Here is an 18,764-nt window from a genome sequence, read left to right as displayed (position 1 = left end):
TGCCTTTTCTTCGTTCTCTCCATATATCACACAGGGTTGACTCTCTCATCTGTTTCTTGCAGTCAATCAGTCTCCCGTGCCTGCCTTAGTGCTCAACTCTTGCTTTTATTTTCAAAGTATGGATATTTCAGATCCCCATTTAACTATATTTTAGCAATCTGTGTAATTATCATTATTTGCATAGTTCTTTAAAAGGTTCATAACATGTAATGGTAGACAAAACTCACAGGCTATAAGCGGAGTCTTTTCAAGCACAGCAATGCTACATGTTCATATGGGAGTGAGTCTCCAAGATTTAACACTATGGACATCAGAAAATGAGAAAACCCAATCCATGCCCCACAAGCTTATTTATTTGTCGTGTCAGGGCAATCAGCCACTTGTATTACATTTCTAATAGAACAAACAGACAAAATACAAAATTTGTGAGTTTGGTAGTTGATTAAATGTCTTTTGACCAGTATCTAGCCCCTTGGAGTGCCTCTGGTGTTGCCGCAAGAAGGTCCTCCATTGTGCATGTGGCAGGGCTCAGGGTGCATTGCAGCAGGAGGTCAGTGGTTTGCTCTTCTCCACACTCGCATGTTGAGGATTCCACTTTGTAGCCCCATTTCTTGAGGTTGGCTCTGCATCTCGTGGTGCCAGAGCGCAGTCTGTTCAACGCCTTCCAAGTCACCCAGTCTTCTGTGTGCCCAGGGGGGAGTCTCTCATTTGGTATCAGCCATTGGTTGACGTTCTGAGTTTGAGCCTGCCACTTTTGGACTCTCACTTGCTGAGGTGTTCCAGCGAGTGTCTCTGTAGATCTTAGAAAACTATTTCTTGATTTAAGTCGTTGACATGCTGGCTGATACCCAAACAGGGGATGAGCTGGAGATGTCTCTGCCTTGGTCCTTTCACTATTGGCTGCTACTTCCCGGCGGATGTCAGGTGGTGCAATACCAGCTAAGCAGTGTAATTTCTCCCGTGGTGTAGGGTGCAGACACCTCGTGACAATGCGGCATGTCTCATTAAGAGCCACATCTACTGTTTTAGTGTGGTGAGATGTGTTCCACACTGGGCATGTGTACTCAGCAGCAGAGTAGCAGAGCGCAAGGGCAGATGTCTTCACTGTGTCTGGTTGTGATCCCCAGGTTGTGCCAGTCAGCTTTCATATGATGTTGTTTCTAGCACCCACTTTTTGCTTGATGTTCAGGCAGTGCTTCTTGTAGGTCAGAGCACGGTCCAGAGTGACTCCCAGGTATTTGGGTGCGCTGCAATGCTCCAGTGGGATTCCTTCCAAGGTGATCCTCAGAGCTTGGGATGCTTTTCTGTTCTTGAGAGGAAAAGCACGTGTCTGTGTTTTAGATGGATTAGGGATCAGTTGGTTTTCCCTGTAATAGGCAGTAAGAGCACCTAGAGCTTCGGAGAGCATCTGTTCAACCATCTCAAAGCTCCCTGCTTGGCAAAGACCATAATGACCCAAAAAGCTACAGACCAATCTCCCTGTTGTGCCCCCTCTACAAAGTTCTGGAAAGACTTATTTTGCATAGAATTATGGAAAAAATAGACTCATGTCTGATCCCATAGCAAGCTGGCTTCAGGAAAGCCAAAAGCTGCACATTGCAAGTGCTGAACCTGACTCAGCACATAGAAGATGTCTTTGAAAGGCAGCAGATCACAGGAGCTGTCTTCATAGACCTGTCAGTAGCCTATGATACTGTGAACCACCACCGCCTCCTCCTGAGAAAAATGTATAATATCACAAAGGACTACCACCTCACCCGCCTCATAGGAAACCTGCTACAAAACAGGAGCTTTTTTGTTGAGTTCCAGAGCCAGAGAAGTAGATGGCGGAAACAGAAGAACGGCCTGCCTCAGGGGAGCGTGCTTGCTCCATCCATATTCAAGATCTATACAAATGACCAGCCACTGCCAGAAGGGACAGAGAGTTTCATCTATGCTGATGATCATGCCATTACTGCCCCACAAGCTAAGGAGCATAAAACAGAAGAGATGTTGTAAAGTCAAGGATGGAAATAACTGAATGACTTATGTGAAATATCCCTCAATTGAGAATTACATATGCAGTTTGTTCTTGGATTTATTCAGAATCTGGCATTGACGTGCAAAGGTTTTGACTTGCATGCATGCATAAATATCTGTATTCACTAGGAATGTTATATTTCAGTAGTTTTGTAGGGCAGTGTTGAAAGTAGCATTCTAGTTCAGTAGTATGGTCTACTGGAGGGAAAAGAAACTCCCTGCCCCATAAGTCCAGGTAGATTTAGGGCACACATGTCATTGTATCACTGCTACTGCTGACCCAACAAAGAATGAGTATGAGGTCGTCACTTCAAATGTGGAGGAGGTCGATACTTGGAGGAATATAACACATAGAAGTAGGAAGACCAAGCATCGTTCTGGAAATCTGGAGATATAAAATCAATTTGAAGTTCTCAACCCTGTCAGAGATTATGAGGAATTAGAACTTGCTGTGGAGGATGAGAGGTTCTTGGCTACAACTGAGTGAACTGCCCTTGATGAATGCATGTTGAATGCCTCTGAGGAGGAATACACAGTTACAGGATTGGTGATGCCAGGCTCGACAACAGAGTTACATGTGAAAGGGATCTTGGAGTCTTCATGGACAAGAAGCTGAACATAAATCAACAGTGTGATGCAGCAGCTAAAAAATCCAATGGGATTTTGATCTACCTTAAAGGAGTATGGTGTCTGGATCAAAGGAAGTCGTGGCATCTCTCTCTTCTGCTTTGGTTAGACCTCTTTACCTGGAATACTATGTCCAATTCTGGGCCCCACAGTTCAAGAGAGATGTTGACTCTAAGCTGGAAGGTGCTCAGAGAGGGTGACTAAAAAGATCAAAGGTCTGGAGAAGATTTCCTGGGAGGAGTGGCTTAAAGACCTGGGTATATTTATTTAGCTTACAGAAGAGAAAGATGAGAGGAGATATGGACACCATCTTTAAATATTTGAAAGACTGTCATAAGGAAGAGGGAGCAAGCTTATTTTCTGCTGCTGTGGAGACTAGGACGCGGAACAATGGCTTCAAACTACAAGAAAAGAGATTCCATCTGAACATGAGGAAGAACTTCCTGACTGTGAGAGCCGTTCAGCAGTGGAACTCTCTGCCCTGGAGTGTGGTGGAGGCTCCTTCTTTGGAAGCTTTTAAACAGAGGCTGGATAGCCATCTGTCAGGGGTGATTTGAATGCAATATTCCCGCTTCTTGGCAGAATGGGGTTGGACTGGATGGCCCATGAGGTCTCTTCCAACTCTTTGATTCTATGATTCTGTGATTCACCTGAGCATTAGGAAGACTATCCTGACTGTAACAAGAGCTGTTCAACAGTGGAATTCTCTGCATCAGAGTCTGGTGGAATCTCCTTCTTTGGAGGTTTTTAAACAGAGGTTGAATGGCCATCTGCCGGGGATGCTTTGACTGTGCTTTTCCAGCATGGTGGGGGTTGAACTATATGGCTCATGCGGTCTCTTCCAACTCTATAATTCAGTGATTCTTTGAAGATCTTCTATCAGGCTGCTGATAACTTCCTACACATTTTCAGCCTTCATTGAAGTCCTTGTTAATATTTTCTGTTTTTACAGTGCCTAAAATTCAATTTTTCATCCCCAGAGAGGTTGAATAAAGTATATTTAGGTTGACTGAAATATATAGCCTTTGTAGCTCAGCTAGAAGATGCTAATCTGTGGCCCACTAACCAATAAGATTCCAACTTGGCGACTATCGGCTCATTTAAAATATTCCAGATTGTTGGGCATTGTGTAGTTTATTTTCATTTTTGCAGAGTGGTGTGTTCATCACAGTCAGTCACCATAAAGGAACATTGGATTTAGTTGCCTGGATGTGATGCAATTCTCTTTAGACTAGGTATCTGAAGCCATTTTATTTTTTTGAGAATGCAACAAGAAATAAGCAAGCATCATCTTTTCAATGCACTTCCCTCCCCTGCAAAAAAATCAAAATGCCTACGATTCGTTTTTAAAAATACGTCTCGTGTTGGAACTGGAGCAAACATTGCCGTACTCTGACCTCTTTTGTGAAGGTGGCTGCTCTAAAGAGGCCTGAAATAGCTTGCGAACATATCGTACTGCTGAGAATTCTTGCTTTCTTCCCCACACCTTTTCATAGTGATTGTTCCACTAAACAATTGTTGCTGGAAACCCAACTCCTGCTCTTACGATACATTCAGCCAGTTTCTCATTCCCTGCATAGTTTCAGCCGGGCAAGGAAAATACCCACTCACTTGACAATGTAATGGCATAGAATCAAAGAGTTGGAAGAGACCTGGTGGGTCATCCAGTCCAACCCCATTCTGCTAAGAAGCAGGAAAATTGAATTCAAAGCACCCCTGACAGATGGCCATCCAGCCTCTGTTTAAAAGCCTCCACCACCGCCTCATTGAGGGCAAATAAAGTTAAGTGTGACTTAGTACAGCATTTTTCCTGGACAAATCTTGTAATTCTAGTCAATAAGGAAAGTTTTTGCAATGGCTCCTATGTTTGCAACTCAATCAGTCCACTCCAATCCAATTAGAACAGTGTTTCTCAACCTGGGGGTCGGGATTCCTGGGGGGGTCGCAAGGGGGTATCTGAGGGGTGGCCAGAGACCATCAGAAAACATTGTATTTTCTGTTGGTCATGGGTGGTCTGTGTGGGAAGTTTGGCCCAATGCTATCATTGGTGGGGTTCAGAATGCTCTCTGACTGTAGGTGAACTATACATCTCAGCAACTACAACTCCCAAATATCAAGGTCTATTTTCCCCCAAACTTCACCAGTGTTCACATTTGGGCATATTGTGTATTTGTGCCAAGTTTGGTCCAGATCCATCATTGTTTGAGTCCACAGTGCTCTCTGGATGTAAGTGAACTACAACTCCAAAAATCAGGGTCAATGCCCAGCAAACCCTTCCAGTATTTCCGTTGGTCCTGGGAGCTCTGTGTGCCAAGTTTGCTTCAATTCCATCATTGGTGGAGTTTAGAATGCTTTTTGATTGTAGGTGAACTATACATCCCATCAACTACAACTCCCAGATGACAAAATCAATCCCTCCCCACCCCATCGGTATCCAAATTTGTGCGTATTGGATATTTGTGCTGAATTTGGTCAAGTGAATGAAATTACATCCTGCATATCAGATATTTATATTATGATTCTTAATTGGAGTAAGATTACAATTATGAAGTAACAACGCAAATAATTTTACGATTGGGGGTCACCACAACATAAGGAACTGTATTAAGGGGCCACGGCATTAGGAAGGTTGAGAACCACTGAATTAGAACTTGGAAGGAGCTCTCCAACGTGCTGAAACCTGCCTCCAAATTAGATCCAACCTTTAAAGTTGGCAAAAAGCTAGGATGGATTCGCTATCCTATTGAAATGTGAGACACCAGCATCCAGAGTATAGGAGTGACTGAAAATTATAGGAAAACTAGCTGTCCCCTGCCATGTGTTGCTGTGGCCCAGTCTGTTGATCTGGAAAATAAAGTAATGAGAAAGTGTTGGTTTCTAATCTATGTAATGTCTTTCTGCTTGTGGGTAAACAGTATTTCTTGTTGTTTCTTTGTCAGTGTTGATGTGGAGAGTGTCTGGTTTGTCCACCTTGGAACATGCAACATATCATTGTCCTTCTTTAAGGGTCCCTTTCAAATCTATGATACTATATCTCTCTGTGTGTGAATAATATCTATCTATCCCTCTATATCTATGGCTGGATGTCTCTTTGTCAGGAGGACTTTGATTATGTTTTCTTGCCCTGGTGAAGGGAGTTGGACTGGTTGACTTACGTATTTTCTGTTGGTCATGGAGGTTCTGCGTGGGAAGTTTGCCCCGACTCTGTCATTCGTGGGGTTCAGAATGCTCTTTGTAGGTGAACTGTGAATCCCAGTGACTACAACTTCCAAATGTCAATGTCTATTTCCCCCAAACTCCATCTGTGTTCATATTTGGGCGTACTGGGTGCTTGTGCCAAGTTTGGTCCAGATCCATCATTGTTTGAGTCCACAGTGCTCTCTGGATGTAGGTGAACTACAACTTCCAAACTCAAGGTCAGTGCCCACCAAACCCTTCCAGTATTTTCTGTTGGTCATGGGAGTTCTGTGTGCCAAGTTTGGTTCAGTTCCATCGTTGGTGGAGTTCAGAATGCTTATTTTCTGCTGCTGTGGAGACTAGGACGTGGAACAATGGCTTCAAACTACAAGACAGGAGATTCCATCTGAACATGAGGAAGAACTTCCTGACTGTGAGAGCCGTTCAGCAGTGGAACTCTCTGCCCCGGAGTGTGGTGAAGGCTCCTTCTTTGGAAGCTTTTAAACAGAGGCTGGATGGCCATCTGTCAGGGGTGATTTGAATGCAATATTCCCGCTTCTTGGCAGAATGGGGTTGGACTGGATGGCCCAGGAGGTCTTTTCCAACTCTTTGATTCTATGATTCTATGATTCACCTGAGCATTAGGAAGACTGTCCTGACTGTAAGAAGAGCTGTTCAACAGTGGAATTCTCTGCATTGGAGTCTGGTGGAATCTCATTCTTTGGAGGTTTTTAAACAGAGGTTGAATGGCCATCTGCTCTTTGATTGTAGGTGAACTATAAATCCCAGCAACTACAACTCCCAAATGACAAAACCATAATTTTTTGAGTGATGGTCACTCCTTGTGTTGTGAGACGTTTTGTTGCCAAATTTGGTGTGATTTCGTTCATTGGTTCTTTTGTTTTTAAGGTACTCACTATGCACAGAGCATTTGTATAGAGAGAGATAACTCTCTTCTTCTGTATGGCAATCCCTAGAAATGGAGATCACTTTCTGACACGAGCAGGGGGGAAAATACCTTCCCAGAATCTCTTTATCTCTCACACATAGTGTGATGATAATAACACACTTTCTGGAATGGAAAGGAGGTAGCATGTTCTATTTACCATATGCTTCCTGTTTTCACTCCTCTGAAAAGTTGTTAATACAATGCAGGTAGCAGAGAAATGCAATGTGTTACACATCCAGACTGACAGTGGAATGGCTTATAGGTTTGCCACCAGTGCTGTGTTGCTTTGGAGGACTCACCTTTGGACGTGTTCATGCCAAATAACTTTCTCAACAGGAATCACGCACGCAGGCACTCTCTGACTTCCAGGCATAGCAGCCTCTTCCTTGAGACTTGCAGCAACGAGCCGATTTGGCTCAGAAAGTCACTGTTGCATACCTGCGTGAAAGCTGACAGGGGAAGATATTCCACCTTTGCGGTGAATTTCATTAGAGTCCTTCAGCCGGAGATACTCCTGGTTGTGGCGGTGTAAACGGACTGCCAAACAGATGGGTTGAGAAATACCCAGCCCATCTGTCTTTATCATGCTCATTTCCCCCTTTATTAAAATGTTAATGAATATAGTTTTTATTTATTACGCAGTGACATGTGCGGCATCCTTTTTACAGTGCAGAAGGGTTTGGTCTGCTTAATCATTTGGACCAATGGGAAAGCTTCTCTCTTTCTCATAAACAGCGTTAAAATCCAAATGTCTCACCGAAGTTGAAAGAAGTGCTGCCAAGTTAAAATGACTTTCATACCTGGCAGCTTTTATGTAACGTTTAAAATGATTAGGAAATAATACAGACCACCTTAGATCAGTGTTTCTCAACCTGGGAGTTGGGACCTGTGGGTGAGTTACGAGTGGGGTCTCAGAGAGGTTGCCAAAGACCATCAAAAAACACATCTTTGTGATGGTCTTAGGAACCCTTTTGGCAGAGAAGGCTGAAGATCTCTCCACCTGTCCTTCTCTTCCTTTTTGGTTTTAGTGAACTACAACTCCCAGAATTCAAAAGCAGCCCTCCAACCCCACCAGTATTCAATGCTGGCCATGTAGGTAGTGTGCCAAGTTTGGTGCAAATCCATTGTGGGCTAGGTTCAAAGTGCTCTTTGATTCTAAGTGAACTATAAATCCCAGCAACTACAACTCCCAAATGTCAAGGTCTGTTTTTCCCAAACTCCACCTGTGTTTACATGTGGGCATATTGGTCCAGATCCATCATTGTTTGAGTCCACAGTGCTCTCTGGATGTAGGTGAACTACAACTCCAAAACTCAAGCTTGTTGCCCACCAGACTCTTCCAGTATTTTGGGCATATCGGGTATTTGTGCCAAATGTGGTCCAGTGAATGAAAATACATTCTGTGTGCTGGTACGGCTGTGCCAGAAGCTCCCACTTTTATTTGCTTTGTATCAAATGTTTGCTTGCAGCTAGGGATTCTGCAGATAGGTGGCTTCCTTCGGTTGCAGTGATAGGGCAAGTCACCTGTCGTTCATCGTTAAGTTTTGGTTCCGCCCCTTGCTCAGGGCAATTGGGAAGGGAAGGGAGCCATTTTTAGTTAGTCTCAGCAAGGAAAGCTATGTACAGGACGTGTGCAAGCTTCCCCTGTACAAAAGCTTCAGCTTTGAAGAATTTCCAGGGAAGCATCCCCAAAGCTTTGAAGACTTTCCGGGGGAGAACAGCCCTAAAGATCAAAGAACTCCACCTGAAGAGACTACAGGCCTTGCTGGTAGGTCCACTCGGTGCTCTGAGACACAGTTCAACCCGGTAGTGGTGCCCACATCAGTTAGGTTTAGGTTCACAGTCAGCCTGGGAGAAGTTAGAAAGGGATTTTCCTTTAAAGTAAAGAAGAAGTTATTGAAGACAGTCCTTCGTGGGCAAGATTAGGAAGCCACCAGTTGCACAAAGCTTGGAAGCATTTGTTTAACCCTTTGAAGACAAGAGAAGTTTCTGTTTGATTGTTCCTCAATAAAAGACTTTGTTATATTTCACAAGCCCTCTAAAGACTATTTGTGGTGGAAAATTCCTAAGAGCTTCTCTTTGGGGCCCCTGGCTTCCCGCTGGGCAAAGATTGCACATCCTGCATATCAGATATTTACATTTTGATTCATAACAGTAGCAAAATTACACTTATGCAGTAGCAACGAAAATAATGTTATTGTTGGGGGTCAACCACAACATGAGGAACTCTTTCAGGGGTCGCAGCATTGGAAAGGTTGAGAAATACTGCCTTAGATCCAGCATTGGGAATCTGTGGCCAACTAGTTTGATCCAGGTCACCAGCCTTCAAAGTCTGCTCACACCATTTCACCTGTGCTTCTTTGTGGTTTTATTCTTTCCTTTTCCTATTATTTCCTTTATGTGGGGCTTAAATGATTGTTCCCCTTTATCTAGGGCTTATATCAATACGAAATGTAGCCCCAATTTGAACCCAATCTCCAGGACTTGCTGATCCATTCCAAAAGGCACAACTGAGTTCCTATAATCCTTCACACTCCTGAACAAGGTGATATCAAGCACCTTACCTGAGAGGGCAGTCTATTTATAAATGGGCATTTCACACTCACCTTTCAAGTCATATTCACACAAATGGAAGGTGTTCCAGTCAAAAGATGGATACAATCAATGCAATTACAGCTGCAGATAAGGGCAAAAGGAGGTGACTTCCAAGAAAGGAGTGGATCATGTGCTAAGAAGTAAACAACACATTGTGGGCATGTTTGTATGTATTGCGGGAGCGAAATGACAATGCTAGGAAACAATTCTAGAAGTCAGATGAGGGAGAAAGATAATGGCAACAACTAGGAGGGGAAAGCACTTTTCCGGAGAAGAGCTTATGGAGGCAACACTTCACACTGCCTTTTTGAAAATGCAAGTGCCTTTCATGAGACACAAAGACATCAATATGGAAAACAAAATAAGCACTGCTGCTTGTACAATCATCTGGAGCTGTTTGCAGTGAATACCTTCCCACTGAGCTTGTGTTCTCTGCTTTTTGATCAGATAGGGAAGGCTTTTGTCATGGGTTACAATGAAGGACCTCGTCTTGGCCTTTAGGAACTGTCATTCGTTGAGGATGGAAAGGAAGCTCCAACATAAAATTATCTTCAGTTGTGCAAAATTATTTCAATATTACATTGCATATAACCATTTAGTGTTGGCAATGTGGTTGTGTCCCTTTAGAAAATGACAGTGAACTTTCAGGCTTCTTTCAGTGGTTGCAACGATAAGCAGGCAGACAGGGCGGGCAATATATCAAGACCTTGGATATCCCACCCCTGTCTACATTGAACACGTATGTACACGTGAGGCAATGAGGCAATATGGGGAGAGTGAGGAATCGAACCTCACAAACTCAGCGACTTGTAGTTCATGCTTGGAACACAGTATCTCTGTCTCTGTGGCACCTTTCTTAATATGTGTTGTTACAGGATGCAATCTTTATATGTCTGTGTATATTTCTTCAATGTGTGATCCAGACCTGGAGTCAATATGTAGCTTCCAACTTCTCACAAGTTACATCAGTGTAATCATAGGCTGATTTCCAGCTGTGGAACTTTAGTCCTGTAACTTGACACGAGAAATATATATATATATATATATATATATATATATATACACACACACACACACACACACTAGCTGTCCCCTGCCACACGTTGCTGTGGCCCAGTCTAGTGATCTGGAAAATAAAGTAATGAGAAAGTGTTGGTTTCTAATATGTGTAATTTCTGTATTTGATTACATTTTCTTGCTCTGGTGAAGGGAGTTGGACTGAATGGCCTTAAGTATTTTCTATTGGTCATGGGGGTTCTGTGTGGGAAGTTTGCTCCAATTCTATCGTTTGTGGAGTTCAGAATGCTCTTTGATTGTAGGTGAACTATAAATCCCAGTAACTACAACTCCCAAATGTCAAGGTCTATTTCCCCCAGGTTCCATCTGTGTTCCTAGTTGGGCATATGGAGTATTCATGCCAAGTTTGGTCCAGATCCATCATTGTTTGAGTCCACAGTGCTTTCTGGGTGTAGGTGTACTACAACTCCCAAACTCAACGTCAATGCCCACCAAACCCTTCTAGTATTTTCTGTTGGTCATTGGAATTCTGTGTGCCACGTTTGGTTCAATTCCGTCATTGGTGGAATTCAGAATGCTCTCTGATTGTAGGTGAACTACCAATCCCAGCAACTACAACTCCCAAATGACAAAATCATTTTTTTTTTTAGTGAAGGACATACATTGGGTTTTTAGGTGCCTTGTGTCCAAATTTGGTGTCCATTCGTCCAATGGTGTTTGAGTTCTGTTAATCCCACAAACAAACATTACATTTTTATTTATATAGATATGTTGAAACAAATAAATGTTTATTTATGAATTCTTTTGCACATAAGCTTATCTGTTACAAAGTACTTTACTTCAGTTCCATTGGATATTATTGCAACTGCCTTTCACTCCTTTGAATACATAAAATTGTTAGTACATAACTTTCAAATAGTTAACTTGTTTCTTCTCTGCTAAGCCACTTTCTTCTTCAAGATATATTTCTCCTCAGCCTCCTGGCTGGCTAGCTTATGACTTTTAGCCACTCTTTTCCTTCAATCGTTTAAGTGGGACTCTATCTCTCAGTTAAGTAAAACTGAGAGATAGAGTCCCAAAGGAATTTCTATCTCTCACTGATAATTCAGACTTATATTAACTTTTTTTTACTTCAATATAACGATGGAAACTACAAACTTAAATACTGATCCTCCTCCCTCTTGCTCCTGGCTAGAGACTCTCTACCTTTTAAAACGTTTCCCTTTAATTATTTATTTATTTATTTGCAACATTTATATGCCACCCTTCTCACCCTGAAGGGGACTCAGAGCAGTTTACAAGATATATATACATACAATATATTATATGTGTATATATATACATATAATATATATATATATATAGGAGCCCCCAGTGGTGCAGTGGGTTAAACCCCTGTGCTGGCAGGACTGAAGACCGACAGGTCGCAGGTTCGAATCTGGGGAGAGGTGGATGAGCTCCCTCTGTCAGCTCCAGCTCCCCATGCAGGGACATGAGAGAAGCCTCCCACAAGGATGGTAAAACATCAAAACATCTGGGCAATGTCCTTGCAGACAGCCAATTCTCTCACACCAGAAGCGACTTGCAGTTTCTCAAGTCGCTCCTGACACGACAATTTTTAAAAATTATTTATCTTTTATCTTTTTATATATTTTATCTAACTCTGCCCCTTTTCTTGCTAGCCACTCTAAAATGGATAAATTTCTACTGCACACAACGACCAATGAGATGTAACCAAATCCTGACTGCCCTTGCCATAATATCAACACTAATAAACATAGACAATTTTTTTTTGTCGTGTCAGGAGCAAGTCGCTTCTGGTGTGAGGGAATTGGCCGTCTGCAAGGACGTTGCCCAGGGGACGCCTGGATGATTTGATGCTTTTATCATCCTTGTGGGAGGCTTCTCTCATGTCCCCGCATGGGGAGCTGGAGCTGATAGAAGGAGCTCATCCGCCTCTCCCCGGATTCGAACCTGTGACCTGTCGGTCTTCAGTCCTGCCGGCACAAGGATTTAAACCACTGTGCCACCGGGGGTTCCTAACATAGACAATAAAACTCCATTATAATTAGCTTTTCCGTCACAGTGGTGTAAACACAAAGGAAAACACATGGGTTATGATAGTGCATTTTCAAATATGTTCAGAGAGGGGTACGGCTTGAAGAAGTGCACTCATGGCATTAAAGAGGAAATGTGAGAAAACAGCCTTAAGAAGATTAGGTTCTTCAACTTACAAAAGGATAGCTAAGGGAGAATGTGATAGAGGTATACAAATAATTACAAGGTGGATTAAAAGGTGGGTTTTAATTGGCTTTAATCTGCTCTTTTATGAAAAGGTGCTCATTGCTGATGTTGGTATTGTTGTAAACGTCGTTGTCCTACTGAAGAAGAGAAGACACATTTCCCAAAGAATAAATTATGCCTGTGTTATTAAGACAAGGCAATCTGTTGCCTCCGTTAAATAACCTCAAAGTATCTTTTTTATTGAGCTACTTCCATATTTATTTTAATCAGCTAAGCAGTTGATTAATTGGTTGAAAGCAAGACTATTAACTGACTAACAGCCCCAGCCTAAGAACATTTATTCCTGAGCAAGGGGTGTTGATTGGGACTGGGCTGGCTTGGTAAATGCATTTCGTGTTGGGGTGGAACAGCTCCGTCTTCTTAGTAATTAAACCAGAGCCAATGAGACTAAATCAGTTTGCCAAGTGCCCTGGCTTAATGGGTTTATGGATTGAGCTGTAGGAAACCACTGATCTGTAGATAGCCCTAATTTGGAAATCAGGACTAGGAAAACACTGTTTACTTTGAATACTTTTAAGCTTGTGGTGATATAACATTAAAGGGAAAAGAGAGGAAGCGAATCTGTGTAGCCTAAGAGAAATGAAATGGAGTTCTCTGTTGTTGGCCTCATCTGGACCTGATGACTTGCAGAGGCAAATAGTCACATAGCAAGGGGATTTTTGTTTTATATCTGCAGCTAGTGTTGCATTTTATTGAATTTTTAACTAGTGGGCTTTTATGATGTGATGCCATTTGTTTTTGCTATTGTGCTATTGCTTATGCATTTGTTGTATTTTGTGTGTTTTCACTATTGTGAGCTTCCCCAAGTCCCTTCGGGGAAGATGGTGGCAGGGTATAAATAAAGTATTTTTATAATTATTTGATACATAACAAGATTAGTGCACAGCAAACAAGATCACATTGCTGGCATTTGTATTTGATCACACATCAGACACTTCCCAAGTGTGTGATGTATCGGCAAATAATGCTTGCAGACCCAAGTAGAGTGGCCTTTTGCAGCTGACAGATGGTAATTTTGTCAGGACCTATTGTTTTTAAGTGCAGACCAAGGTCTTTAGGCACTGCACCCAGTATGCTGATCCCAGAGTAGCTTGACGTGTTCATTCTCTGTAACTTTTTCTGGCTCGTGATGTATGGCTTGTGATCCCACAAGTTCTTTGTCTCAGGCAGATGGTCTTTGTGGCACAAGTTCCAATGAATCATCTGAGCAACGGTGTTATGCCTCTGCTTGTAGTCTGTCTGTGCAATCTTCTTGCAGCAGCTGAGGATGTGATCTATTGTTTCTTCTGCTTCCTTGCAGAGTCTATACTACTACTACTTCTTCTTCTTCTTCTTCTTCTTCTTATTATTATTATTATTATTATTATTATTATTATTATTTTCTGTCTGAAATTCTGTTTTTCTCCACCAGATTCTCCTTGGAAAGTGCACCTCTCTGACATTGATCCAAAGATGACCAGCATCACTGTGAGTGGGTTAACACCAGCCCGAACCTACCAATTTAGAGTGTGTGCCGTCAACCAGGTGGGAAAAGGCCAATACAGCCGAGAAACCAGCAGGTACAGTTCAATGAAACCACATACTAGTTCCTGGCAAATCCCTGGCCAGTTTGGTCAAATTAGAAATGCAAAAGGAAGGGTCACAGCAGTAGAAGGAATCAGAATCATTTCCCTTCCAAAACCACCAAAAGTCTTGACTGGAGAGTCCACATTCAATTAGCAGACTATTTAAGCAAAAAAGATTATTTTGTTTCATTGTGCATGTGAGACAGACTTGGGGAGTGGAAGACTGAGTTGAGAAAGAAATTATAATAGGAATTTGAAAGGTGTGACGAAATGAAAATCATGCGTAGTTTACGTTTGACCAATCCATGTTGGGAATCAAGAACTGTTAGGCTCAAAAGAAACCCTCACTTGGAGTGATTCCACAAAGTGGAATCACCCCAAGTTCATAACCAGCAGAAGCTTACATGTCAAGAGCAAGGATTGGTTTCCATTCAACAGGATGGAGCAGGATTGCAGATCCATAGCTTCATAGTTTCTAAAAATAATATGTTTATTAAAGTCAAAAGAAATCCATTCTGGATAGGAAAGGTTCTTGGAGCTAACTATCTTCACTGAGCTATCTTCCAAGGAAAAGGAGAAATAACAAAATACCCATGTCTACTACATTTTGCCTGGAGAATGGCAAGATGCATCCTCACTCTAAGATAACAAAGGAAAAGAGAGACCCAGAAAATGGAGAAAATGGAGCCTAGGGCAATGAAAATACCTTTAAAGAGGAAATCACACCTTCCCTGATGAGATCACATTGCTAAGTATTCAAAGGCGGAGGAAATAGTGGCATGCAGGATGAGCAAGAGAAACCCTCGCTTTTGAGCCCCTTCTTGAGGTAGGCATGCACAGGGAATTTAGGAGAAGGAATCCCCCATTCTAATCTTTCTAGACTAACTACTCATTGAGGTCTAGAGCAGTGGTTCTCAACCTGGGGTCCCCAGATGTTTTTGGCCTACAACTCCCAGAAATCCCAGCCAGTTTATCAGCTGTTAGGATTTCTGGGAGTTGAAGGCCAAAAACATCTGGGGACCCCAGGTTGAGAACCACTGCTCTAGACCACTCGTCTAGAGATTTGTGCCATCAGGGATGAAACCCAACAGTCCACACATCCCATGCAGATGATCAATAAAGAACAAGAAGTTTACTCTTGGTTATGCGGAGCAACATATGTACAATGATGTGAATGGTTTCATTGACTCACACAATGTCCTTTGAGAGAGAATTCAAATGGTCTTTAGGTGTCCAAGTGAAAGACCTTCTTCCAGCAGCTCAGAAGGAAATCTGTCTCTGCAAACTGCTGCACAGCTAAAACTTGAGAAATGTAACTGTTGCCAAAGCTCCCAGGCTCAACTAGCCTCTTGGGCGTGGCCCAACCAATCAGCTTTGTGCTTTACATTTCATTTATTTATTTATTTACAGTATTTATATTCCGCCCTTCTCACCCTGCAAGGAGCCCCCGGTGGCGCAGTGGGTTAAACCCCTGTGCCAGCAGGACTGAAGACCAACAGGTCGCAGGTTCGAATCCGGGGAGAGGTGGATGAGCTCCCTTTGTCAGCTCCAGCTCCCCAAGCGGGGACATGAGAGAAGCCTCCCACAAGGATGACAAAACCATCAAATCATCCAGGCATCCCCTGGGCAACGTCCTTGCAGACGGCCAATTCTCTCACACCAGAAGCGACTTGCAGTTTCTCAAGTCACTCCTGACACGACATTAAAAAAAAAAAACCCTCAGGGGACTCAGGGCAGATTACAATGAACACATATATGGCAAACATTCAATGCCAATTTTGACATACAACATATACAGACATACACAGAGGCTATTTAACTTTTTCTGGCCGCCAGTGGAGCTGTCGCTTTCATCGTCCATCTGCGACACTGATGAAGTACTTCCGCATTCCCCGCATGCTTTTGCTGGAGTCTTTTTTATGGCCTCGTAAATTAGTTAATTTAGCCTCCCCACACTTTAAGGTGGTACCTAATTTTCTTACTTGACAGATGCAACTGTCTTTCGTCTTGCAAAGGTCGACAGCAGGCTACACAATTGGTTGGAAACCCACTCCAACCCGGGCTGGTTTTGAACTCATGACCTTTTGGTCAGAGTGATCTTAATGCAGCTGACACTCAGCCAGCTGCACCACACTCACCAACTGATTTTTACATGGGTGCATGTCTTGTGTAAACATGGATTGGGGCGCATATAAAATGATGCCCAGATCCGTCTGTTGGTTCTGTTTTCCCACTACCTCTCTCTTACTTTTCAAAACCTTTTGGCAGATTTTGTGTTCTCGCAAATCCTCTTTGTGAATAACCTGGAATTAGGTTAGACTCTCAGCCAGTTAAGATTTCATAAATCAAGATGACTGAGAAATGGGTAGGGATCAAAAAGACATTCCCGCTCACTTTTGGGTCAATTGTGAAATAGCTCTAACATCTCTCCTACGTATTCATCTGTCCCTTCTGATTCCATCTCTATAGCACATCAAAGGATAGCTCCACCTTGCGTGATTTAATACTGCTTCTATCCTGAGTCAGAAGCTTCCTGGGGATTTTAAACTAAATCCTTACTCCTGAGTTCTAAGTAGTTTGGGGAGTAACATCATCTATCTGGGGAGGTGGACAGGAACTGTTGGAAGAAATAATTTCAACCGCATTACAGATTCTAGGGCAGGAAGTGAAATGGACTCACTCAGGCTTGCCGTCTTTTTAACAGATCATGGCAAGCTGGGTGATTCAGATAGAATAAGCTTGCCACAACATCTGTCTTCCTTGTTGCTTGCTTAACTGATTTTCTATTATGTTGATTTGTTACAACTATTTCAAGCATGTCTGCGGCACCAGAGCCATGTCGCTTTCTGGTTACGTGTCTGTAAACAAAGCTCGATGCCTTTAAAGAAAAGACATCAGGAGAGGTGTATTTACCATTTTCCCTTCCTGTTCTCCTGCACTTAGGTTGATGTTACCTGAGGAACCACCAAGTGCTCCTCCAAAAAATATTGTGGCCAGTGGGCGGACCAACCAGTCGATTATGGTGCAGTGGCAACCCCCTCCTGAGAGTGAACATAATGGAGTCCTCCATGGCTACATCCTCCGGTAAGCCACCTCTGCCTGTGCTTAAAAGCATCAAACCTGGGAATAGAATGGAGACCAACCACCCCAAATTGTGACATCAGATCAACAGAAGTCATCTTTGTCATTACTCCAAATAGTTACACTATGTAACAAAGTTTGAAAGTGTCATTTCCTATTTCATTATGTGGTGCTTACTTTGAACATAGTTGTCATACTCCAGAGGCTTCATTTTTGTGGCTGTCACAAACTATGTCGAATTGGTTGAGACTTGATGAGATATTCATTGAAAAACTAGAGCACAATGTGCTGCAGGATGTCCTGCTGAAAGAAAGTTTTTGCAGTTTAATAAACTTTTTCCATGTTTTCATGATAGACCCAACTAGGAAATGACATTTATAACCTAGGAGCAAAATTGAGTTACATAGTGTCATCATTGTAGTTTCCTGGAATTCTCCCCAAGTCTGCCATGAAGTTTCCAAAATGTCTCAAGGAATACATTTTCTGGGTTGCTGTGGATTTTCCAGGCCATGTTCCCAAAGCATTATCTCCTGATGTTTTGCCTATATGTATGTCAGGCATCCTTAGAGGTAGGATCCCCCAGTGGCATTGTGATTGAAGACCGACGGGTTGGAGGTTTGAATACAGGGAGAGAGTGGATGAGCTCCCTCTGTCAGCTCCAGCTACCCATACATTGACGTGAGAGAAGCTTCCCACAAGGATGGCAAAATATCAAAACATCCGGGCATCCCCTGGGCAACATCCTTGCAGATGACCAATTTTCTCACACCAGAAGCAACTTGCAGTTTCTCAAGTCACTCCTGACACACATACACAAAAATCCTCAGATGTTGTGAGGTCTGTTGGAAACGAGGCAAGTGGAGTTTATATATCTGTGGAATAATGTCCAGGGTGGGAGAAAGAACTCTTGCCTGTTTGAGGCAAGTGTGAATGTCACCAATGGCCACCTTGATTAGCATTAAATGGCCTTGCAGCTTCTAAGCCAGGCTGCTTCCTGCCTGGGGGAATCCTTTGTTGGGAGGTGTCTGCTGGCCCTGATTGTTCTCTGTCTGGAATTCCCCTGTTTGTTTTTTTTTAGTGTTGCTCTTTATTTACTCTCCTGATTTAAGAGTTATGTTAATACTGGTAGCCTCACAGCCTCTGAGGATGCCTGACATAGATGTGGGCAAAATGTCAGGAGAGAATGTTTCTGGAACATGGCCAGACAGCCCAGAAAACTCACAGCAAGCCAGTGATTCCAGCCATGAAAGCCTTCGACAACACATTAATACATTTTATTTATTTATTTACTGCATTTGTTGACCGCCGTTCTCAGCCCTAGGGCGACTCACGGCGGTTTACAACATTTTCTTTTTAAAATAACAACTTTTCCCTTTGTACTGTGTATGCCCTTCAATATTTGAAAACTATACATATGTGGTCAAATAGCA

General features: G+C 42.7%; 1 protein-coding gene across 5 annotated transcripts in view; it reads left to right on the top strand.

Moving 5' to 3' along the window:
- LOC132782172 (protein sidekick-1) overlaps positions 1–18,764 on the top strand; it is a 986,469-nt gene that overhangs the window by 564,462 nt on the left and 403,243 nt on the right. For all 5 annotated transcript variants that reach the window (XM_067473286.1, XM_067473289.1, XM_067473288.1 and 2 more), the window contains exons 15-16: positions 14,100–14,247; positions 17,197–17,337. In XM_067473286.1, the coding sequence (XP_067329387.1) occupies positions 14,100–14,247; positions 17,197–17,337 (289 nt within the window). The remainder of the gene's footprint in view (positions 1–14,099; positions 14,248–17,196; positions 17,338–18,764) is intronic.

This window comes from Anolis sagrei, chromosome X, assembly GCF_037176765.1.
Source record: "Anolis sagrei isolate rAnoSag1 chromosome X, rAnoSag1.mat, whole genome shotgun sequence".
NCBI classification, from domain to species: domain Eukaryota; kingdom Metazoa; phylum Chordata; class Lepidosauria; order Squamata; family Dactyloidae; genus Anolis; species Anolis sagrei.
This window is presented reverse-complemented; position numbering and strand designations above follow the sequence as displayed.